The following is a 24,630-nucleotide window of genomic DNA, read 5'->3' on the forward strand; positions in this document are numbered from 1 at the left end:
TCGACTGTTGGAAAATATGCCGAATGTGAAAGTGATCAATTGCATGGATGATGGACCGTGCTTGCAAGCGTCGAGCTTCAAATGTGTTCCGGCTGCACCAGCCTCGGCATCGCCGTAAGGAAGAGGTCAAAACTGAGTGGATTACAGACGTTCTCTGTGTCCTGGGGACATCATCAGATATTTTCAAGTCGGCAGCAATCCTTATCCTGAAAATGCTTACATCTTGTATTGTCTGTACATGTGACTAGGCTTGCCGACCTGCTCGGCAGCACGAAACCAGCCTAACCCCCATTTGAGACACCAGCAAAGACTACTGCACGTTTAAAAGAAAAAAGAAACTACTTGTACTGAAGATATATATCCCATCGTATATGAATATTACATTAAGAACCAGAATATGCCTCCTTATTCTTCTTATACGGTTACAACATACTCCCTCCGTTCACTATTATAAGATGTTTTAGATATTTCAACGTGTGCTAGATGCAGGCCGAAATGAGTAAAGCTACACAGCAAAACACGTCTGGATACATGCATTCTCGAAGAAACCTAAAACATCTTATAATAGTGAACAAGTCGAGAAACACAGTATAAAGGTGACAGAACAACAAATCTGTCATTGGTCTGTTCTCCTCCCCTGAGAACAGCAGAGCCACCAAAAGGATATAGCAATACTGCCTTTCATCACAATCCGCAAGCACAGAATGATCTTCTTCAGCAGTTTTTTGCTTTGTCAGTTTGGCCGGCATCTGACATCGACTACGACATGTCGAATGTGTGGCCCATACCATTTGACGCGTTCAACGTGGTCGAGAGAGACTTTCCAAGATAGTCCTGAGAAACAACGACAGCCCATGGCGTGCAAGGGCAAAAGATTAGTATTTCAAAAAGAATAAGAGATGCATGGTAACATGTCCCGTTGGTGTACCATGAGTTGTGGCGATACTACTGATGGATTCAACAACATTGTCCAACCAGCGTGCCTCGTCCGTGTCATTGACATTCCCATGTATATGCAGTATGCCTCCATCAACCCTAGTAGGTGTAGCAATAGAACAGAATCAGACCTTGAGATGTTCACGGTGCATCCAACAAACTAATAAATCAGTATAAGGAACTAGTATAGATTTGCAGAAGATGTAACCTTGCAGCTCATTCGCTGGCAAAACCTTGTGTCTATAACTAGACTACACACATAAGCCAAACATGTTATCATGATGTAATTAAGGAGGCGTTCACTTTTATCAATAGCTCACTTTAATAAAAAAGAACACTTCTGATATCTAGTACCGTCTTTACCAAAAACAACAGCTCGGCCTTTCTTTATAGCCTTGCACACTGAAAGAACAGCCAGCAAGCCATTTTTATTGTGTCAATCAACCTACATACATATGCTATTATTTGGTCACACCAAAATGCTAGCATGTAGTATTTTCTGCACCTATAAGCTGATCTTGCTTACAAGTTACAACCAGATTTAAGCTTCTGATTCTGATTCAGGTTTATGGCCACAACTTTTTCAAACTAGATTAATCTCAGCTGGTCCTATTGGAGTATAGGCCAAACCAAGCTTGCAAACCTCAGTAGACCTCTACATTTGAAACATCGAAAAACTACAAATATTGGGGGTGCAGATAAATTACCTTAAAGCCCTAACAGCAGTAGCCCAGCTACATTCACTGGAGGGTATCAGCCCGAGACAAACACGATCAGCAACTCCCTAATTAAGAAAAGCATGACGGTAAGTAGCCATCCTGGTACAGGTATTTAGCTCAACAGGTGAAATGTGTTCACCACATACTTTTGGTGCTGTCAGACGGTTGTCTCCTTCAAGTATAACACAGCGGTCTGCTACATGGTTGTCCATCACGTTCCGGTTAAGAGCCTCCAGGGCATGTGGATTCCATTCGCATGCATAAACTAACTTGGCATGAGCCCTGCAAAGAAATAAGGAATGTTTTATAAGAGGGACAGAAAATCACTTTGGATTAAGAATTTCACGAGCAGCTGTCATCGAGGATATACTTCACAAGAAATGGGAGCACAAAGTATCCGATTCCAGAAAACAAGTCCACAACCACTTCATCTCTACAATCAAGCTGTCCCATGCGAAGCTTCTCAGAGCGATTACCAGAAGAAAACATGCATTTTGTTGCATCAAGTGAATAAGAGATGCCATTTTCATAATGGGTCACCCACCCACTGTCACCGACAAGAAGTTCTAATGTGCTATCTCTTGTGCCATTTGGCATGATTTTTCCCTGCAAAAAGGAAAGACTTAGTCAAAAACATCCTCAATAGAAGGAACAGCTTTCTACATGGCAAGGAAACCAGCATATGGGATGCTACAAGTTACTCTATTCAATAGGCAGCACCGTACATCAAGAAGGATTGTTCCATGGGACACACCATACACATAATTTGTATCTATAATATGGCATGCCAACTGTTCTAGTTTCAGATTATCACTACTACCTCCGTTCCAAATGTAAGACGTTTTGGTAAGCTGTTTTAACCTACCAAAACGTGTTATATTTTGTAACAAATATATTCCTGCTACTGAGCAATGAAGAGTTCAAAACTAGAAGTAACTTACTTGGCGAGCAAGACGTTGTGCCCCAAGTGACTTGGCAATTAGGTGCCAAAGTTCTTCTCCAATTGATTCCCACAGCGGGTCCTTAAAACAAGTCTTTGGAAGCACAGTGATATCACCTAGGGTTTCCCACCTAGCAAAAAAAAAAAAAAAATCAGCAAGCAACAGGACAAAGTAAGAAAAATCTTTATTGAAAAGTAGGTTTCTATACTATCTGCACTTTAGTTTCTCAAAAGAATACTCGTATTGTTAACAGGTCAGTGAGAACAGACCTAGTTGGCAGCTGCTCTAGCAACCGAGAGGGCATTCCTTTTCTTTCCAGCAGAAGTGATACAAGTTCTCTCATGATGGTTTGAGGAGATTTAGAAGCTTTTCGGCTGAGAGCTAGTTCATCTTTCAAAAAGGAACCATGGCAAGATGACAATATTTCCAATGCTTTATGAAGAGTAATGTTAGCGCCTACAAGCTTCTTTTCCGGACACCCCAATAGCCATTCAGAGATGCATGAGTTATCATCAAGCGTCTTGGAATACTGATCAGTGATTAGGGCATGAAAGATTCTACTAACTGGAAAAAGAACATTGACATTATCGTGGCTGACTCGAACTTTTCTAGCAAGGTCCAACCATCCAAACTTTTTTAGAATGTCCTTCCCCAATTTCGCATACTTCTTCTCCAATTGGAAAACCAGAAAATCTGAATCAGCAAAATCATTAGTGGCGGTATCAACTTTTGGCTTTGTATTATGACCAACAAAGGTGCCATTTTGGTCACGTTCTTGTATATCCAGGGTAGATAACGCATCACAACTTTGTGTAACCATGTCATCTTTCTTGTAAGCAAGGTTAAATATCGATTCCACCAAATGAAGATCAATTTTTACTGGTTGACTAAACTTTGTTCCAAATGCATAGCAAGATGCACCGCCGCCAATAACAACAAGATCATCATCAGTGACAACAGGTGAGCTACGGACACAGAGGCATTGACCGAGAGATGGAATGGAGACATGGAACCAGACACTATGCTTTAAGTTCAGCAATGCAACTTCCTGATTGTTTTCTCTAATAGGGCAACCGCCAAGTATCCCGAGGTAGTGTTTATGGATGAACATGCAATGTGAAAATCTGGGAGATGGAGTTCTTCCGCTGGTGATTTCTTTGTTCCACCTGAGTGTTGTTACATCAAAACTATAGAAGTCATCCAGTGCCCGCTGACCATCATGACCACCAAACATGAACAGTTTTGACCCATAGGACACCAGAGAATGTGAATGGCGAGCACATGGCCATTCATTAGCAGCAGGAATCACATCCCACTGCATGCTTTCTGTGTCCAATATATTCATACAAGAATATATGCTTTCATTACTGAGTCCACCAAAAACATATATTTTCAAGGCTGCAGCAACAGCAGCATGTCGGTGCCTGCACACAGAATAAAGAACTTCAATGAATAGTATTATCATAAAATATCTACTGCCCAAAATATGCGTTGTTATCATTAATCTTTACAGAATTGACTGAGCGAGATCAAATGTTAAAGGAAAACATAAGAGCAAGATCATTAGGAATTTCATCTTGACAGTACCTTGGCTGGAAAATATTTCCACTGCACTCTACTCTTGACCATCTATTCTCGGTGCTTTGCAAAACCCAAACATCGTCAAGAATTTCTGAAGGACCAGCCCTACCTCCAATAGCATAAATATGATTGCCTACTGCAGTAATTGTATGACCCATCCGTGGTGAAGGTGTATCTTTAACGATTATTTCCGTCAACAAACCAGACTTTGGATCAAGCAAAAGGGAGTAATTTCTTCTTGAATGCCTTCCTGGTCCTCCAAAACCACCAAAAGTTAGGACGCACTGCTCTCCACCAACAGTTAAGGCACAAGCAGATTGGCCCCATAAGAAGAGTTTCTCAATCGGTTCACCACTAGTCTTCAACTCGGTAACAAAAAGATGGCTATTTGATGCTGACAGTTTTTCCTCATGCATTAATCTACAGTAGACAACAGATGACAAAAGGGTTCAGTGATATAGCGGTTGTATCATGAGTCAAATAAAATAGTGAGACCAAATTCAATGCCAAGTGGTTGGATGAGGACTTGTGCAATAGAATACTTATGATTTAGTGCAGGAAAACAACCATGGCCTAGTAACTACGGCTGACAGGTAACAATCATTGACTTTCTGACGAGCAAAAACACAGCAGCAAAACCTTGCACTGACAATTTTTTTTAATTAAGCCAATATTTAAGAAAAGTATATTTTCAGGATTATCGTGAATATAGCCAAGAATACATACCCAGCATGTACCAATAATCTTCTAAATATAAAAATGATGTCAAATACTCAAATATGCATTCCCGGATCCAACAGGTCAAAAAAATAGCATCACTATAAAAAAGCAAAATACAAATAAGATGGAGAAAGTAGAGATATAAGAACATGCCGTTCAGCATTACCAAAACCATGCTTGGCACCGTTGTTGCGTACAGGGTCTCGATTTTCAAAATATGATCCTTCTATTGAATTCTCACCAAATTCACAATCACCTTTGTCACCAACGTCACAATTATAGACGTCGCTTCTCTTTTCTGTTAACAGATCATCACGTGTCTGTACACTCTGACTGAGTGGCAACTTAACTTCCGGGCCCAAGCAACGATCGTCTTCATTAGTATGATCGTCTTGCAACCTGGGTATACCTGGCAGACCCTGGCAGTTTGAAAGGAAACAATATGTTACAAGACAAACACAGCAGTGTAATAGCCTCTCAAATTCTGAACAATTATTCCCCTCAAAAGACAAAACATTACTTTGGCAAGCCTTCCTGGATAAAATACAGACATCATAACACCTAACAAACACAAGTGGCAGGGAACACGAATACTGTGCCCTGCCCCTGTATTCTCTATCCTTAACATTCTCATTGCATCCACTTCAACTGCATTTAGCACAACTGACACTAATCAAGGCTGGTTGGATGAAGTGGCGCCAAGCTTCTGGCGTACTCTGTGACAAGAGAGTGCCACAAAAGCTAAAAGGCAGGTTTTATAGGACAGCTATCCGACCTGCGATGTTGTATGGCGCGGAGTGTTGGCCAACGAAGAGATGACATATCCAACAGTTAAGTGTAGCAGAGATGCGCATGTTGAGATGGATATGTGGCCACACAAGGATCGGGTACGGAATGACGATATACGGGAGAGAGTTGGGGTAGCACCGATTGAAGAGAAGCTGGTCCAACATCGTCTCAGATGGTTTGGACATATCCAACGGAGACCCCCGGAAGCGCCAGTGCATAGCGGACGGATAAAGCGTGCTGAGAATGTTAAGAGGGGTCGTGGTAGACCAAACTTGACATGGGAGGAGTCTGTAAAGAGAGACCTGAAGGTTTGGAATATCGACAAAGATTTAGCCATGGACAGGGGTGCGTGGAAGTTAGCTATCCACGTTCTGGAACCATGATTTGGCTTCGAGATCTTATGGGTTTCAACTCTAGCCTACCCCAACTTGTTTGGGACTGAAAGGCTTGGTTGTTGTTGTTGTTGTTGTTGTTGTTGTTGTGGTATAGTGACACTAAAAAAGCTTTAGGCTGGGCAAGCTGACATAATCAACTTTGAGGAATGACTACATTCGTGGATACTTCAGGGTATTCTAACTTTATAAGTCAAGCTTTTTGTGCACCTTTGGTTCTGCTAGTTTTGGGGTCTTTTATGACAGCGGTAAGGAACAAAATCGTGTTAGAGGGTCTTACATAAACATATGCAGCAATGGTACCGATTTTTATGTGGGAGACACCAGTGACGGAGCCAGCATCCGGCGACACCGGGCAGCTGCTCGGGCTCTTGCCGGTGCATCTCCTTTGAAGTTTGGTACAAAAGGCTGGATTAACTACTACTCAGTTCCTTTGGGAAAATGCTAATCAATCTGGTTGTACTTAGTTCTTGCCCAGGCTAAGAATGGGCGAGCTCTACCACTGAGTTGCATGATGTAAAAAAATCAACATGGAAAAAGAGCCATGCAGTTATTTGAAGGTCAGAGTAAGTAGCAAAATACCGGAGTTCTGAATCGCATGGACTTGAGATATACTTAATACGACACACAAGGACAGAAAGAGGCACTAGGAAGAATACACAGAACAAATACTTTTATTGTTTGGCTAACACTTCTTAGGCAGTGTCTTCGTGCCTTGGCTAGTATCCTCCATCAAAATAAACTCAGTACAAGCATATCTAACCTCCCCATGGTGGGCAACCACCTAAACTAGCCTCACTTCCCTAACAAATAGCTCCACTCAGCGAACAGTAATGTAATGTACTCCACAAGATGTACTCTGCCTCTACTAGTCCACTAGCAAGTTGAAATGCATGGTGGCTAACAGCTCAAGAGTAACTCGACCAAAACTGGTCATGTTCATGATAACCTCAACTACTAGGGGAGTAAACTAAACTCAATCAACATGCAGCGCATAGACATTAGAACTTTTTGGTGTGCAGAATGCCTCAGTCATCTAGTGAATGGGCTCAAGGACATATCCCTGACGCCACGCAACCATAACTAGAGACATATGCAACAAGATCAACTCAATCATCTCTTAATCTTCTTATTATTTGAGTACCTCCTCTCAGAGCATCAAAGCAGTGTCATCGTGAACATCTGCCACAATGAAATGAGCCTTCACCTTTCTTCGGATTGCGGAATTCCAAACCAAAGTAACCGTAGTCCTGGTCCTGTAGCAACAAACGGTCACCCCTTATCAAAGATGTGTTTATTTTTACCGGATATGGGGCTATCTTCTTTCTTATATGGTGTACATTCCCACCTGGCTCATATGGGTGCAGGCGATTGTCTGGAATTTTAGTATCAAGAACCAAAACGCGTTATCCGCCACATAAGAGTTCCATCTTCTCTCCCAAGGCTCACATCTTACATTGTCGCCTCTCAATACCATCTTCTTGGATGTCAACCTAGTGACGAAGGCCAAGCTCCAAACTACTAAGGCTAAATTCCATGGCACTTTTATGCATAAAGGCTGGTTCCATGATACATCCCCTACGAGGCTCACCCTTGCTTTAAGAAATATGTGCATGCTAGGAGAGAAGACTAAAGAATACTCTATGGTGGATAACACGTTGCAAGCCTTGAAGCCTTTTGACACTCATTTACATCCTCTACAAATTCAGGGACTTATGTGTGATATCACTCAAAAAAATGTTTGTCAGCTAAAGGCATTAAAGGGATGCACAACAAGTATGAGGCCGAGCACCTACTGCTCACCCAAGCTAAGTAGAAATCTAAATAGATGGACATGACTCTGAGAAAAAGATTGCAAGGCGAAAAGGCACACACTAATTTTGTTGTGGCACATACTGACAACGAATTGACAATGCTTTGATGCTACAGGGGAGGGGCTGGTATTTTTAGATATGTTTGCACCGAGTTATGCAACTGTAGTTGAGCCCGTGCATAAGGCGAGGTTGCAGCATTGCCCAGATAAGAAGTGTTCACGTGTAAAAAGAGCAAGCTGGTTGCGTATAATCTACATCTACCTTGTTAGTGGCCTAGTAGTTGGACAAGGATTGATTGTTTGGTTGCTAGTTGAGCACGTTTTGAGGAGTACACTGCATTAGTTTTGGGATATATTCATTGGAAGGTGCCGTGAGTAACTGAGTATAGAACCGCGGTGGTTACCCATAGTGAGAAGTTCAATATGCTTTTGTACAGTTTGCTTCAGTGCATGAGATATTAGAGAAGGAAAGTGAAAATATCTGCTAGAATGCAGAATCAATCATACCTTAGACTGCAAAAGATCGAGAAATCCATCCATTCGCTTCTTATTTGCCTCCATTTTACAGTTGGCGATACCAACAAGGTATCTGATGTACTCCGGAGAAACTACAAGCTCATCAGTCAGCCCAAGAGGCACCTCCATGCGAATTGAAGACCTTATTGCTACCATCGCACGTTTTTGCAAGCTTGTGATACCTACATATGGCGTCAATATCAGGCGAAAGTTAAGCACGCCACACAATAAAGTCTCTGCTTAAACCCGAGACGTGCAAACCGGCTGACCTGACTCCCGGAACCCCGCATGGATTGCAGCGGCGACGAGCGACGCTGCCGCCGAAACATCCCTGCACTCCACCGCCACGATCATCGGCTCGAACCTGAACACCAGCTCATCCCCTGCACCCTTCTCCCCGCCTCCAGCCCCACTGAACAGGAGCTCCACAACGGCGTCCGGGTCTGCGGGGTCGTGCGAGATGTACACCCACCCGCCGCCCCGGGCCTTCTTCTTAGGCTTGGGGTCGCTCGTGTGGGGCTTGGGCGTGGGCTGCGCGAGGACTGAGATGCGGCCGGAGCAGGAGGAGGTGGTGAAGAGGTCCGCGTGGGAGTTGAGAGCGTCGAGAAGCTGGGCGATGGGGGCGTCTACTCCGCCCTTTGGGGACTTGTCTGGCGCCGGCGAGGAGAGCGCGGCCAGCGCCGCCGCTTTCCGGCGAGCGAAGTCCATGGTGAAGCTACGATGAGGTGTTACTACGAGGAGGTTTTAGGGTTTGGGTTGGGCTTTGCCAACCTTTAGGCGCCCACGGAAGAGGTTTTGTAAAAGAGAATTGGAGAATGGGCTTGGAAGTCAATCGGGCCTTGATTGAACATAGCGAAACCAGTGCAGGGTCGTGAAAAAAAAAACGTTTAAATTGTAGTAGAAGTTTTCTTTTTCAAAAGTTCACCCATCATCCTGCAAATTCAATGGTCCCGAGAATAACGCTTCGTCTCTCGTGAGGCGATTAGGGTTTCTCGAGTGACAACGACGACGCCCGCCGGCGAGCGCCGGTACGGGAGAAGTATCTAGGTTTCTCTGGTGAACCTGGGTAGAGGGAGTGGGCGCCATCTCATGGCGTCTGCGGATATACCAAGCGCGGCTGGTAAGGATGTGCCGGCGGCGGCCGGAGATAAGGGGAACCTCCATCAGGGGGCGACCTCGGCGGATGGAAGTGGAGTCAAGGATAGATCTTCTGTTGAAGATATGATGAAAGATCTCAAGCCGATCGTCCGAAGAGGACAGGCTGATTGATGACGATGAAGAGGATGAAGGAGATCCGATCTGGGCACTCGCAGGGAAGATTCTGGCCCCAGAACCAAAAGTGTTTCATATCAATGCGATCTCTGGTGCTCTTCGTCCTGCGTGGGGAAACCCTATCGGGTTAGTATTCCGAGATGGTGGTCGCAACATGTTTATTGCTGAACTGAAATCGGAGCGGGATCGAGACCGGATTTGGGAGAGATCGCCGTGGAATGTATCCAAGTTTGCGGTGGTTTTGGAAAATTTTGACAACCGTAGTCGTCCTTCGCAATTACGGTTTGATAAACTGCTAATATGGATTCGTGTGATTGATCTCCCATACAACAAACTGAATGATGTATGGGGGAAGAAAATAGCAGGCAAGGTGGGCGAGTATGTCAAGTTGGATATGAACAAAGATGGCCTTGTCGATTGCTCTCGCATTTACGTGCAAGAGTTTATATCAAGGTAGGGGAACCAATCATGCGTTGGGTTGGTTTGGACTCAAAAAAGCTGAACAAGACCTTTTGGTATGCTATTCAATATGAGTTCCTCCCATATTTTTGTTTTTCATGTGGTTTACTTGGGCACTCAGAAATCAGATGCCCAACACCAGGGGAAAGGGACGCTAATGGTGTTTTGCCGTGGGGTTCTTTTTTGAGAGCTCCCAATGATCTAAGGAAAAAGAAGGGTCCTCCGTTTGCCGAAGGCGGATATGATGACTATGATGAATGGGCTGCGAATGAGACCTGGGACAACGGAAAGGAAGAAATGTCAAGTGATGGGGCAACGGAGCCTAGACCTCCTCGAGCAAATCAGTTTTATGCAAGGGGAAGAGGTAGAGGCTTTGGTGATTGTGGAACCAAGCCGAGTCAAGTGTATCGGAAGCTAGCGATCACGTCGATGGGTACAGAGGCGGGACCTGTGGAACCTCTGAACACTGATAGGGATTTGGTGATGGTGGAGCCGCAGTTATCAGGCTCAAAGAGAGAAGAGGTGGATCAGAAGAATAGTAGTAAGGGGGCAGTCACACCTGACCCGAAGAAGAAGCGGGTAGCCAACAACACAAGCACATCGGCGTCGGCTGCATTGCAGCCACGCCGAGATCAATGATTTGTATCAGTGTGAACTGTTGGGGGCTAGGGAACTCCCCGTCAGTTCGAGAGCTTCGCGGTTTCGTGAAGCAGTTTGATCCCGCCTTGCTCTTTGTTATGGAAACAAAGATTGAGGGGAAACGAGTTGATAAACTCACTAGCACCTTCGGTTTCGCTGGAGGATTTGCAGTTGATAGTGATGGATTAAGTGGTGGTGTGGGTATTTTCTGGTCATCTGCTGTTACCGTGGACATTAAAGGCTTCAGTCTACATCATATAGATGCAATGGTGCAGTGCAAAGAAGGATCAGTCCCACCTTGGCGTTTCACGGGAATTTATGGTGAGTCTCGCAGAGAGAATCGTCATCTCACGTGGACGTTGTTACGCAGACTACATCAGCTCCGAGATCTCCCATGGCTGTGCAGCGGTGATTTCAATGAGACACTGTACAGTACGGAGCATTTCAGTGAGCGCGGAAGGGAGGAATGGCAAATGAGAGCTTTCCGAGAAGCTGCTGAGGATTGTGAATTGCAAGACCTAGGTTTCTTGGGCCTACCCTACACTTGGGATAACAGGCAAGATGGACTAGCCAATGTCAAGGCCAGAATTGATCGGGCCTTTGGCAATGAGGCGTTACTGAATTTGTTCCAACTTGTGAAAGTAAAGCATGTGAGCACGGTAGAGTCTGATCATTGTTTGATTGTGACTGAACTACATAAATTTAATCAGCAGAGGTTTGCTGGGAGACGCACTTTTCACTATGAAAATGTTTGGCAAACCCACGGAGATTATGATAAGGTTGTAGCGGAGCTGTGGCATAATGCAGAGAAGGGGACTGGTTTGGAGGGTTTTGCTAAATCCTTAACTAGTGTCGAGAAGGGTTTATCGAGCTGGGGGACAGCAACGTTCGGGAATTTCAAAAAGAAACTGCATAATCTTAGAAGGGAATTGGACCGTGTCCGACGAGGATCCATGGGTCGCAGCCCATCACTCGAGGAGAAAAGACTGATGGAAAGAATAAATGAAGTTCTCTTCCAGGAAGAAGTTTGGGTTAAGCAACGGTCCAGAATTAATTGGCTGAAGTTAGGCGATCGCAATACAGCCTATTTTCATGCACACGTAGCTCAGAGAAGGAGGATGAATGCTATTATGGCTCTCCAGCGTGAGGATGGTACGTGGTGTGATGAACCTGAAAGTGTCAAGGAAGAAGTACAGGGTTTCTATAAGCGCTTGTACACATCGGATGGACCACCAAATATTGGTGGGTTATTGAATCTGGTACAGGAGAAGGTTGTACATGAGGACTATGATATGTTAAACGAATTGTTTACTGAGGATGAGGTCAAGCGAGCTTTATTTCAGATGCATCCTTCAAAAGCACCAGGTGTTGACGGGTTTACTGCGGGTTTTTATCAGCGACACTGGGATTTGTTAGGTCCTGATTTGTGTACTGCTGTTCTGGGTTTTCTGAATGGTGGAGACATGCCGGCTTCGATTAATGATACAGCCATTACTTTGATCCCAAAGGTACGGCAGCCCCAATCCATTAAACAGTATAGGCCGATTTCTTTATGTACTGTGCTTTACAAGATTGCAACGAAGACAGTCGCCAATAGAATGAGGCCGGTGTTGGAGTATACTATTAGTCAAGAACAGAGTGCCTTTGTGCCTGGTAGGTTGATCTCTGACAATGCACTGGTCGCTTTCGAATGTATTCATTCAATGAAGAGGAAAAAGAGAGGGAAAAAAGGTCAGTGCGCTGTCAAGTTAGATATGATGAAAGCATATGACATGGTGGAGTGGCCTTTTGTTCAAGCCATGATGACAAAATTGGGTTTTCCACCTAGGTTAATTCGGGTGATAATGAAGTGTATCTCTTCAGTCAAATTTTCAGTGAAGGTGAATGGGGTGTTGTTGGATTCTTTTTCTCCTTCACGTGGAATCAGACAAGGTGATCCGGTGTCGCCATATTTATTCCTGCTATGTTCTGAGGGTTTAACGGCGTTATTACACCACTATAACATGGGGTTTATTGACAGAGGAGTTCGGGTCTGTAATAGATCTCCATGGGTTTCCCATTTGCTGTTTGCTGATGACAGTTTAATCTTCATCAATGCTAATACTGCTAGCGCTACGAGGTTGAATGACATTTTAACTATTTATAATGAAGCGTCGGGGCAGAAGGTGAATAAGGAAAAGAGTGCAATCTTCTTTACTCCTTGTACTCCGGATGATCACAGAGAGTCGGTGAAGCAAGTGCTGAATATCCAATCTGAGGCTTTTAGTGAGAAATACTTAGGTTTGCCGACAGCAGTTGGTAGATTGACTAGTGATGCGTTCGAGTATATTGCTGAAAGTTCCAGGGGGAAAATCAATGGATGGGCGGAGAAGAACCTTGCATACCCGGGGAAGGAAGCATTGATCAAATCAGTGATCCAGGCCAAGCCGTGCCACAGCATGAGTTGTTTCCTACTGTCTAAAGGGTCTTGCAAGAAATTAACATCCCTTATGAGTAACTTCTGGTGGAGTGGAAATTTGGACAAGAGATCTATGCATTGGGTGGCATGGGACAAACTTGCCATTCCAAAAGGCCAAGGGGGTATGGGCTTCCGAGACATGCATGCTTTCAATGTGGCTTTGTTGGGCAAACAAGCTTGGAGGATTCTTACAAACCCAAATTCACTTTGTTCCCAGGTTTTGAGTACTAGATATCTGCATAGCCAGAACCTGATGACTGCAACTGCACCAAAAGCAGCGTCGAGGACCTGGAGGGCAGTGCTAGCGGGAAGACAGGCTTTGAAACTGGGTTTGATTAAGAGAGTGGGCTCGGGTGATTCTATCTCGATATGGGAGGATAACTGGATACCGAATTCAGCCTCGATGCGACCCATACGTCGTTTGAGGGACACGAATGTGACCACTGTAAATGAGTTGATAGTTGATCATCAGTGGAACGTTCCATTGATACGCCAGCTGTTTTTCGCTCCTGATGTTGATGCGATCTTGAGTATTCCTCTGCGACGATCAGCTGGAGAGGACTGGACTGCTTGGGACAAGGAGAAATCCGGTGTCTACTCGGTTCGTTCAGCTTATAGAGCTCTTGTAGATAAGAATCGGGGGGAGGAGGTCTTGAGACATGGTGACAGCCCTTCCTCTTCTGATAATGATACTGATGTTTGGAAGCGTCTGTGGAAGCTTCAAGTGGTACCAAAGGTGCGTGTATTTTGGTGGCGAGTTCTTCGAGGTATCTTACCAGATTATGGGACTCTGTCACGGCGACATATAAGGGAAAACAACACCTGTGGTATCTGTAAGGCGGAATCCGAAACTTTGCTGCATGCGCTGATTGAGTGCAACCATGCAAAATTGTTTTGGGATGGGGCAAAAGATTTGCTCTTAGTGAAATTACCGAGACTGCACCCAGCTACATGGTCAAGGGATATTTTATGTGATCCAATGATCAATACAAAGGCGAGAGCGGTAATTATTACAGTAATGTACTCGATATGGTCTTCGAGAAACAATCTGACACATGGTGAAGCTGGGTATAATCCAGGGAAGACTATGGAAGTGGTCAGGGAGACTCTGCAAGCACTTGAACTACCGGTTGACAAGGATTTGCCTAAGTCAGCTAGGCCTTCTTGTAAGTGGCAGAAACCACCGACGGACGTTGTTAAGATCAACTCGGAAGGTGCCATTCGGGTGGAAAACAGCTCCGCGGCGACGGGAGTTGTAGCACGGGATGCCGTTTCCTTCCGTGGAGCACTTGGTAAGTTTTATGAGGGCATCTCTGATCCCCTCACATCTGAAGCTCTCGCGCTACGTGATGCAGCATTTTATGCTGTCCAGAATGATTTTACTAGAGTGGTGTTTGAAGTGGACTGCGCTGATCTCGTTCGTAGTTGGCATGGTAGACTGGGTGATCGGTCTGTGATCAGGCCAGTTTTAGATGAGATTAGTGAGTTAGTGAGTGGCTTAGTTTCTTACAGCATTATTCATACCCGGCAGGAGGCTAACCAGGCGGCCCATTCCTGCGCAAAGTTTGCGAGCATACAGGAGGGATCCTTTGCTTGGGAGGCTGACCCTCCAGGTTTTCTTGAACACAGCCTGAGGGCTGATTGTAACTCGATGTTTGTGGATTAAAAGCAGCAGGTTCTTTACGCACTCTTTTCCTCACCAGGGTACCGAAGGGGACTGGGAGGTTTTTAATGAGGCGGCCTGCTGACTTAATATATGGTTGTTATCAAAAAAAAAAGTTCACCCATCAATTCAGCAGCAAGAATATCTAAAAATACAAAACAAAAATGCGACGAGTACAAGCACTAGAGCGAGCCAAAGCTCTGCCGCGGCCACGATCACAACCATGGCTGCGACCTCGGCCTCGACCAGACATGGCGTCGTCTCTTCAGATGGTAGCGGCTAGGGTTGGGGAGAGAGGCACTAGGGTTTGTGTGGGAGGGACAATGCGAGAGCGCCCTTTTTATAGGCCGGAGGGAGGCGGGGGAGCGGTGGCGCTCATTAACGCCGGCACGGAGAGCTAGGCGCGACGAGATGGTTCGTTGTGCGTCTGCGGAAACTGCACCGCCGCTGCTCGCCAATAACTCCCAATGCGAGGTAGGCGACGGTTAGGTTAAAATTGAATGTGCCGCTGACGCGTCGGCCCCGCCACTCCGCGCTGGCGTCGACTTTTGGGATGTGTGGCTGACAGGCGGCTCCCACGCCCAAAATTTTCCGCCTCGCGAGGTGCCGGCGCGCCCGATTCGCGCCCTTGGCCAAGGGATCGGCACGGGGTTACCGGCGCTTCTATTGGGCTCGAAAAAGCGCCGGTGCTATTTGGGGCATGTCGGTGTGAGCTCATTTTCGCTCCCGGCCCCCAAATCACTATCGGGACCGCTATGGGGCGCGCCGGTGGAGATGCTCTAAGATCTTCGATTGGGCCATGACAATGCTTGTGCATTGTTTTCTTCCTCGAGTCGTTGATTTTGGAGTCTCTTTTGTAGTCCGAATGTTGTTTTGTTGGTGGTTAGAGCTTCGCAATATTAATATATTTTCTATATCGAAAATATCTTTTTTACTTCCCAAAGCAAGACATAAAATAACAAGACATTAGCATTTCTTTATGACATTCATGGAGGGAAAAGTAGGAACACGATTGCTGAGACTGCATTTTGAGAAAATTTAAAGATGTAAAACAAAAAGTCTATCTGTTTAACATGCACAGAATGTTGCACCTGATGACTAGCTTGAGCCTAAAGCTCTGTTTGTATTATCTTTGCCTTCTTTCCTCTCTCTGCAGTACATATAACTTTTGGACAACACAAAATTGATTCTTTACCGTGCAATTTATGCCTTCCACGATTACCATTGTGTCTGCACATTAGTCACACATGGCTGAATTTAGTTGTGCCCTAATGCTAGTAGCTAAACCAACATGCACTGCACTTTACATCTCAGAGAACCTTCAGTAGCCTCCCGTAGATCACATATTTTGTTATTTCACCAATGTGGCAAGATGGAGATGGAAGTAAGTGCCCAGTTAAGCAGGGTCGATCCCATCATCTCCAATCTTGATGAAGGAATGCAGTGTGCAATAAAAGAATTATATGTAGTTTTCAAAGTTATGGGAAGGAGAAAGAGGTCAAATGAGTTCCTAGTATTATCTTCCCAAGAGTTATCCATGAAGGTGGATAGAGGTCCATCCTTCCTTTCGGCCTTAATAGTTGGCTAGGAGCACTCATAAGATATTTGTTGTGCTGGCTTCTCCCATCTCTTGTCAGTTATTTGCTCTCCTTTTCCATACGTACAAATCAACATCACCTGATCACCGCATCATTAGCGGTATTTGCCTACCAATTGGGTTAATCCCTGCACAATCCCCTAGGAGATGATTTATTCACTCGTTGCCTGACCATTGTCCTTGTTGCTCAACAATTTATGATGTCAGAAACTGCTTCTCCTGCAATGCAGACAACTTCAATGAACCAGACAATCTTATAACGCCATCCGCTTATATTGTTGTAGAGAATGTGTAACCCTCTTATAATGAAAGAGTAAACTAAGGACAAACAGAAACAAGTAACTCCAATTTATCAAATAATTAATAATTACTACCGAACATAAAAAAGCATCCATTATAAGGGAGTGAGATCAAATGCTCCCTAAGATAAGAAGCCTAAATGGTTGCAGGAATCAAACCCAAAAAAATGGATGGATTATCAACCTTGCAAGATGGTATCAATATAGTAATAACAACAAAGAACACCAGATGCAAACTTACTGAAAAGTGAAGCAATAAGTTCACAAATATGCTGTTTATGCCTCTTGCCATGCACAAACACTTCAGAGTGCATCCCAAATACCTCCACATCTTGTAACAAAATATCAAGATGGCTGTAGATAAAAGATATTATCAGCATTTAACAGAATAAAATAATTGTTGAGCTATTAAGCGACCATGATATATTTCATAATTAGAAGAAAAGATTATACCTCAGTTGTTAGTTCAGCATGGCACAAAGGGATAATGCTTTTCGGGAGTCTGTTTACCCCTCACATACTGTCCATTCTGAACAAACTAGGATGCCATCCGCCAAAATCATGCTCCTAAGGCACATCTTCCTTTGCAAAATCTTTAGCTTGTGCCAGCTTTAGATTTTACATGACTTTCTTCCACCAGCTCATCACAAAATGCAACAGTTTACTCTAAATTATCCTCATTAAAATTGTGATCAATATAAAAACCGTATACATCTGGTTCAGCTGTCAAACCCTCCTTTCTCATCTCATCAAATAACCCTCTCGCCTCATCAAATTTCTTCTTTTTATTCAGCAATCTTATAAGAGCACTATATGCACTTGCGCTGAGTTTAAACCCCTTCTCTATCATTTCATTATGGAAATACAATGCCTCTTTCATATTTCTTGCCTTACAATGCCCCTTGATCAATATATTGTATGTGTTCTCGTTTGGAGCCACCTCCTGAGAATGCATCCCCTTGTAAATCTGTGTGGTAGATTTCATGTTCTTGTCAATGCAGTACTGCTTCATAAGAGAATTATAAGTTACAACATTTGGGCGAACATTCTTCTCCAGCATCCACTCAAGCAGCTTTTTTCCCCCTTCTACCCTACCTGACATGCAAAAACCATTCATTAGAACATTATAAGTCGCTATACTAGGCTTAATTCCTTTATCTAACATCTCCTGTAACAGGCTGTGAGCCCTGTCAAACTCTCCTGACTTGCAGAGCGTATCTATAAGAGTTGTATATGTATAAACATCCGGTTTAAGGCCTGCTGCTTCCATGTCTGTCATGATCCTCATGGCCTGCTCCAGATTGCCAAACTTGCACATGCCATTGATCAGGGAGTTGTATGTGTAAACGTTCAGCTCTAACCCCTTGTTGCACATCTCATGCAGTAACTCATTAGCGCCATGCACATCCCCCTGCTTGCACAGTCCATCCGACAGGGCCGTGTATGTCACCAGGTTCGGTGCCACTTGTCTCTGCACCATGTCATTGTGAACCCGAAAGGCTTCCACCATGTCCCCTCTCTTGCAGTACCCATCAATGAGCACTGTATATGTGACCACATCAACATCCAGTCCCTTATCCACCATCTCCTGAAGTACTCTGTCTGCCTCTTTCAACTCCCCAGCCCGACAGAGACCATTGATCAGTGTGGTGTATGTAACCCCATCGGCTGCCAACCCTCTGTTCTGCATCTCCTCAAACCACCTTCTTGCAGCTACCAGATCACCCTTGCTACAAAATCCACTCATTACAGTTGTAAACACCACTGCGTCCAATGCCACTCCACGCATCACCATATCCTCTACCACCCTAAGAGCATCTGAAACCTGCCCTTTATTGCATAGCAGTGCAATGACGCTCGTATATGCTGTCGCGTTTGACTCCAGCCCCTTTGCTACCATTTCATCCAACAGCTTCACCGCGACCTCCAGCTCACCATGGGCGCAGTACCCATGGACCATAGTGCCGTATGTGACAACATCTGGTGGTAAGAGCATTGCATCGAACAGTTGACGCGCATCCTTGAGCCGGCCTGCGCTGCAGAGAGCCTTGAGGAGTATATTGTAGGAGCGGACGTTCTTGTCCGGGAGTTCTTGGAACAGCTCAATTGCTTCGTCAGGCGGAAGGCGGGAGAGCACGGCGTTACAGGGTTCTGGGGACGGGGATAGGCCGTACTGGCGGAGGCGAAGGAGCAGGGTGGCGGAGGGGAGGCACAGGAGGAGGAGGTCGAAGGAGGCGGGGTCCGACGAGAAGGCCTTGTAGGTGAAGATGAACTGCTCGACGAAATGCCGATGAGGAGAAGGGAAGCGGAGGGCGCGCACGAGGATTGCGCGCGCGGTGCCGGGGTCGCGGACGGCGAGATGGGCGGCGATGGCGAAGCACTGGATGAGGTGGGGGTGGGGGTGGGGCCGGGAGGGGAAGAGCAGGAGGAGCGGGAGGAGGACGGTGGTGAGGTTGGGGTGGGAGGCGAGCAGTGGGAGCGCGAGGAGCAGGTGCAGCGGGCGGAGGAGGGGAGTGAAGGGGAGATGAGGGAGGGATCCTGGACTGGGCGAGGCGAGGAGCGCCGCCGAGAGGCGGCGGGCGAGGGCATCGTCGGCCGGCGACTCGGGGCGGGGCGGAGAGTAGTCCGGGAATGGCCGGGGCGCAGCGGTGGTGGTGAGAGCGCCGTCCTCAAACTGCGGCGTGCGGCGGCGGCTGCGCCGGTGTGGAGAGGAGGTAGAGCTGCAGGGGCGGACGGGGGCCAGGTGCCGGGGGATAGCTCGCGTGTGGGATAACCAGGAGGAGCGCTGCGCTGCGGCGGAGGCGCGGCGGAGGAGCATCCGGCGCGGGCGGATCCAGGGAGGCGGGAGACCGCCCTGTCGGCGGCGGCGGCGGCGGCGGCGGCGGCGGAAGATGGTCAGGTGGGAAAGGGGAGGAGGTTTGCAGGAGCGAGACCGCGAGGTAGACGAAGCCGACTATGAGCGAGACGCCACAAAGGATGCTCAACCCTTTGATCGGGATCCTGTGGCTCCCATAATAAGATCTCAAATCATGTAAGAGCAGGTCTAACAGACCCCGTAAAAGGGGCAAATCCGTATAATAACCGCCGATTTGAGGGTTTCGGTTCTACCCGGACGTCTAGCACGCCCCGTAAAAACGGCCCCCGCATCATTTTTTGCTGTTTTCGATTACGGGGCGGGTCGTCGCCCCCTACTTGTGCGGGGTGGGAGCGGGGATAGTGGGCGAAACCAGTATCCCAATTCCGAAAGCGCGCGTGGACATTTTAGTTCCCCCCACCCATTTTCCCCCGCGCGCTGTGATGACCCAGCGTACCACTGCATGGTGTAGTACACAAGTCGTTGACATAACACAAGTGAAACACCGTTCCACTCATATTACATCTCTCAGAGTGGTACAACAGAAACATATGCGAGTCCAAGGTATGTCTATAGAAGTACACACGAACTGTTTACATAAGATCCACACAGCCTCCTACTTTACAGTGAGGTAAAACTTCAAATAAAGCTCCAGAAGAACGACTCGTAGTCTAACCTGTTGCAAACTCAAGTTTAAGAGCTAATTGGCTTGCTATAGAAATCTAGCTATTTAGGTGCTAGGATTAGGGAAAGGTTCCCTTCTATTACTAGTCTATGTTTTCATCATAGCTGATGCAGAAGTTGACTCCATTGACTTCTTTGATTGGATTCTTCATCTTGTTGCAGTTGACTTCTTTGTCTTCGAGTTCCACGGTAGTTTCTCCTTCGGTGCCTTGATCTAAGAAGGGGGTTCAAATGGGATAGAATGAGTACGAGCGTACTCAGCAAGTTCATATTAGGAAATATATTTATCATGCACTAGCTACAGCCATAGACCATAAAGTCATAGGCAAATGCAAGTTTTTGTAATCATTTCTTCAAAAGGTTTATTTTATTCTGAAAACTATGCCCGTCAGTCTTCACAGGTTGAACAGAACTTCGTGGAGTTCCTTTCCTACCGCGTTCGCAGTTCCCTTCCCGGAACAGGGAGTGACAGTCACAATTCAGTATCCTCTGCAGAGGTGCGTTACTTTTCCCATGAGAGACCTTATCCTTGTTGCCAACCAGGTGCAAGCTTTCCCGTCCACACTTCCTTTGGTGTGAGGCCAGGTGTAAGATCCAAGCCCACACCGCCTTCTCCGCGACTGCAAACCCACCCTTTTGTCCAACCGTACACCCCCAGTAGACTTCTCCCGATAATACGGCTTTACTCACGGTGTACTCCGGACAATCCATCATAGATCGTAGAGCTTATCATCACTAATGGATGGGGATTTAAAAGGATATCCCAACCTATTGCGGCAGTGCCTCCAACACCCCACCAGCTCTACCAATCCGTTGGCGTGCAGAAGGGAAAAGATACGGCTGGCTTCCCCAGAGCCATTATAGATCTTATCGTCAACGCGGTTTGTACGGCGCTAGAATCACTGGACGGCATTGGTAATTAATCCTAGGGTGATATAACCCATGCAATGGAACCTCCACCATATCAACACATACCATGGTTCCATTGCCCACCACATAGTCATATTCATAATTGTAAAATAATACTTTGCTTTTCAATGCATGAGTGATAAGTATAGTACTTTGCATATAGTTTGATACAAATAATCAAATGACATGAGCAAGTGATGAACTTGCCTTTCTTGACTGCAAGATTATGCAGGCAAAAGCTTCGATACGTGAGAACTCCAAATGCTGAAATACCATCATCGTCCGGTAAGGACAATGTTTAAAGAACTGGCAAAGATGTTATAATGCATAGTATGAGATGCAATCGTCCCGAGCGTAACCTAACCTCGATGATTTAGGATGTATGAGTTGTAAAGATTTCTTTAGGGTTGGTTGCACTTTTAGAATGGTTCTCAAACAAGGTTCTTATTAGGGTTTGGTTATATTAGCATCATAACCAAGTGATATATGACATAATAACAATCATACACATAAAGAATCGTGGTGGAATAATATGTAAAGAACAGTTGTAAATTTTAAGTTCTACAGAACATGGTTGATGATTACTTATACTATAATTCAAAAGAATAAATTTTGAAGAACATGTTGTTTAAGAAATATTTAGTATTTCAAAGAAGGATTAGGGCTTCTAAGGTTTGATTGACATTTGTACTTCAAAAGAATAACTTTTGAAGAACAGGTTAAATAAGAACATGAACTACTATACATAGGAGCTATTGCTTTCTAGGGTTTACTATTGGATTCAATTAAGTTTATTATTGGTTCATTTAGTTTCCCTAATAGGAACTAGTTGGGTTCTTTGAGTAGAATGGGTTTATCTGTAGCAAGTATTGATAGGTTTATTGCCATGGTTTCTTCTAAGCATCATATCAAAGGATGGTTATCAAGATGGTTCTATAAATTAGCTGTTAGGGTTTATTATTGTTTCTCATTTGCTTCACTAAGTAATCTCTAATGGTTTCTAAGCTAAGTGGCTTATCATCTCCTAAGTAGGGTTTAGTGGAATAGGAACATGTGTTGTGAATGATTACACAAGATTGATACTAGGGTTCATAATTATAGTTCTACTAAATTATGATGATTAAGGTTGATCCTAATGGTGTGGTATAATGGAGTGGTGATCAATGGTACTAATCCAATTAACAAGCTAGGGTTTTAGGGTTAAAGCATTTTCAAATGATCACATAAAATAATGGGATCCAGATTCTAACTTATAATAAAACTAGGGTTTCTAAATTATGATCTAATTCTTAAAGTAATACTTGGTACTAGATTTAATGTGGTTAAGTACTTTGCACAAATTTAATAATAGCCTTATCATTTAATTATTTCAAAAGGTTTAAGAATTAAGACAAATTTTAGTTAAGGTTTAATTTCCAGAATTAGGGTTTTATAATTATGATTAGATTTTAAAGTAATAACTTGCTAAATAAAGAATGTTTAAGTTACAAAATTTTAGTTATCAAAATAATCTTGGCTTTTAATATTTTCTGGAGTTATTACTATTTAAAGAAAATGGTAAATGGTAATTTGCAAATTAGGGTTTATGAATTACCACTAACAATTAAGTTAATGCAAATATGATAAAGAAAATTAATCTTAATATTTTAATTAGTTACTGAATAGTTAAAATTTAATTTTGGAACTTAATTATTTATTGAATTCAATTTGCATTTTAATTAAATGAAAATGCATAATTAAAGGAGTTAAAAATAAATGAATTTTTATTTTGATACACATTTTTGTTTTATATTTTATTTGAATAGAGTTTATTTTTGTGAGCATTGTGATATATTATTTATATTTTTCTGAGTTGAAATGAATTTTCTATGATTTTTCAAAGTTTCAGTGATTTTCTGGAATTTGTAATTAAGTAATAATACTAAAAATACCGGTTCACATCTAGCCCTAGACACAGACAGGTGGGACCAAGCCCCAGTCATCTGCCTCGTTGGCAGCTGACCGAGTCAACACGACCAGCGGGTCCCTCTCCACGTCACCCTACCGGCGGCTCAACGCCGGCGAGGCAGGGCACGACGGAGACGCCGATTTAAGGCCTCCCGGGATGCGCAAGTACAAATTTCTGGATCCCCACGACCTACTGAACACGATGGTGGTGGCGGTTTTCCGAGAAACTCGCCGGAGCATCGCCGACAACCATGTGCTGCAGCGGCGCACTCCGGCAAAGAATCGAACGCGAGCTACAGAGCATGCGAGGATGATCTAAAGGGCTCAGGAGATGCGCATGCTCACCCTCGACGCGTGGAGATGCTCGCCGGTGAAGATGGTGCACAGCAACGAACTCCAGCTCGCTGATACCTCCGCAGTACACCGAAAGGGAAGTTAAAAATTAGCTCGATTCTGAGCTCCCCTTGAACGATTGGCTCCACCCCGATGATCCCTGAGTCCATGCGCTTCTCCTAGACTAACTAATCAAGCTTGGGGTGGCCTCCTCCGTCGACTTCGTGCTCGACTCTGGCGATGATGCTCAGATGGTGGCGAGAGATAGAGATATGGAGAAAGCCAGAGAGTTGGTGGCGAAGCATTAGGGTTTCCTGGCGAAGCTCTGTGCATATTTATAGGGCAAATGGTGGTCGGCAACGCCGACTCGACGTCGGAGATGGCCGGGATGCACAGCGAGGTTGGCGCTTGTTCTGAGCGTGAATCTTGATGGTTTTGGATAGGCTCGGACGCGAGGAGTATCGGGTGGAGTTCGAGAACCTTCTGCGGCGCCCGGGTCGTCCCTATCCATGGCGAGAGACGTGGCCGAGCTCCCCCTCTGCGCTGTCGATGCCGGGGAGGAAGACGACGGCCCCCTTTTGTTTTCTGCCAGCAGCGAAAAGGTAAGTGGTGGTGGGTCGACTTCGTTTGCGGGCTGGGCTAGCTCCTGGGCTGCTGCTGGGCTGCTTTGGCCTGCTTCGGTGGACAGGTAAGCCCCTCTCTCTCTCTTTTCTATTTATGTTTTATTTTCTGTTTTGAATTTGATATTTGAACTCAAATTGATTTCTGTTTGTTTTTGCAGGTCCTAAATAATTTGAACATTAGTATAATTTGATAATGATGCTTACTGCATTATGTTGTTGTTTAAACAAGTATTGCAATCTTGGTTATAGTTTGTGAGATTCGAGTAGAGTAAAAATAGGTTTAAGTATTTACCTCAATTCTCTTTTATTTAGAAACCAAATTTATTTGAAATGGGTTGGAATTTGATAACATGTGTATGGTAAGCATATTACTAACTTTTTACTAGGGTGCTTAACAATATTGATGGTTCACATGCATTTTATTATGGCTAGTAATTAAAGGAGTTGTTAATGAGGATGAAAATGGGATCATGATTTACGTGGAGA

The 24,630-nt window shown here is 44.8% G+C and overlaps 2 protein-coding genes across 2 annotated transcripts; both read right to left on the reverse strand.

The window, feature by feature from the left end:
• Positions 1–320: 320 nt before the first annotated feature.
• LOC127333330 (tRNA wybutosine-synthesizing protein 2/3/4) lies at positions 321–9,163 on the reverse strand. Its single transcript, XM_051359722.1, has 11 exons — positions 8,677–9,163; positions 8,399–8,589; positions 5,051–5,316; positions 4,184–4,597; positions 2,866–4,020; positions 2,597–2,726; positions 2,026–2,261; positions 1,802–1,937; positions 1,644–1,720; positions 929–1,035; positions 321–834 (listed from the first exon to the last, which is right to left on the reverse strand). Exons 1-11 carry the CDS (start codon positions 9,113–9,115, stop codon positions 734–736), a joined length of 3,252 nt encoding a protein of 1,083 aa, XP_051215682.1. The 5' UTR covers positions 9,116–9,163; the 3' UTR covers positions 321–733.
• Positions 9,164–15,944: 6,781 nt separating this feature from the next.
• LOC127333332 (uncharacterized) lies at positions 15,945–19,767 on the reverse strand. Its single transcript, XM_051359725.2, has 3 exons — positions 17,248–19,767; positions 17,036–17,148; positions 15,945–16,714 (listed from the first exon to the last, which is right to left on the reverse strand). The coding sequence occupies exon 1, from the start codon at positions 19,610–19,612 to the stop codon at positions 17,456–17,458; it is 2,157 nt and encodes a 718-aa protein (XP_051215685.1). The 5' UTR covers positions 19,613–19,767; the 3' UTR covers positions 15,945–16,714; positions 17,036–17,148; positions 17,248–17,455.
• Positions 19,768–24,630: the final 4,863 nt, after the last annotated feature.

This window comes from Lolium perenne, chromosome 2, assembly GCF_019359855.2.
Source record: "Lolium perenne isolate Kyuss_39 chromosome 2, Kyuss_2.0, whole genome shotgun sequence".
NCBI classification, from domain to species: domain Eukaryota; kingdom Viridiplantae; phylum Streptophyta; class Magnoliopsida; order Poales; family Poaceae; genus Lolium; species Lolium perenne.

Bases quoted from the DNA above. Each gene is read 5' to 3' on its own strand.
- LOC127333332 (XM_051359725.2), bottom strand. From the start codon at position 19,612: ATGCTCCTCCGCCGCGCCTCCGCCGCAGCGCAGCGCTCCTCCTGGTTA.
- LOC127333330 (XM_051359722.1), bottom strand. From the start codon at position 9,115: ATGGACTTCGCTCGCCGGAAAGCGGCGGCGCTGGCCGCGCTCTCCTCG. The intron at 5,317-8,398 runs GTATGATTGATT...TCAAACTGCCAG, and splicing joins TCGATCTTTTGCAGTCTAAG to GGTCTGCCAGGTATACCCAG. The intron at 4,021-4,183 runs GTACTGTCAAGA...TTCTGTGTGCAG, and splicing joins GGAAATATTTTCCAGCCAAG to GCACCGACATGCTGCTGTTG.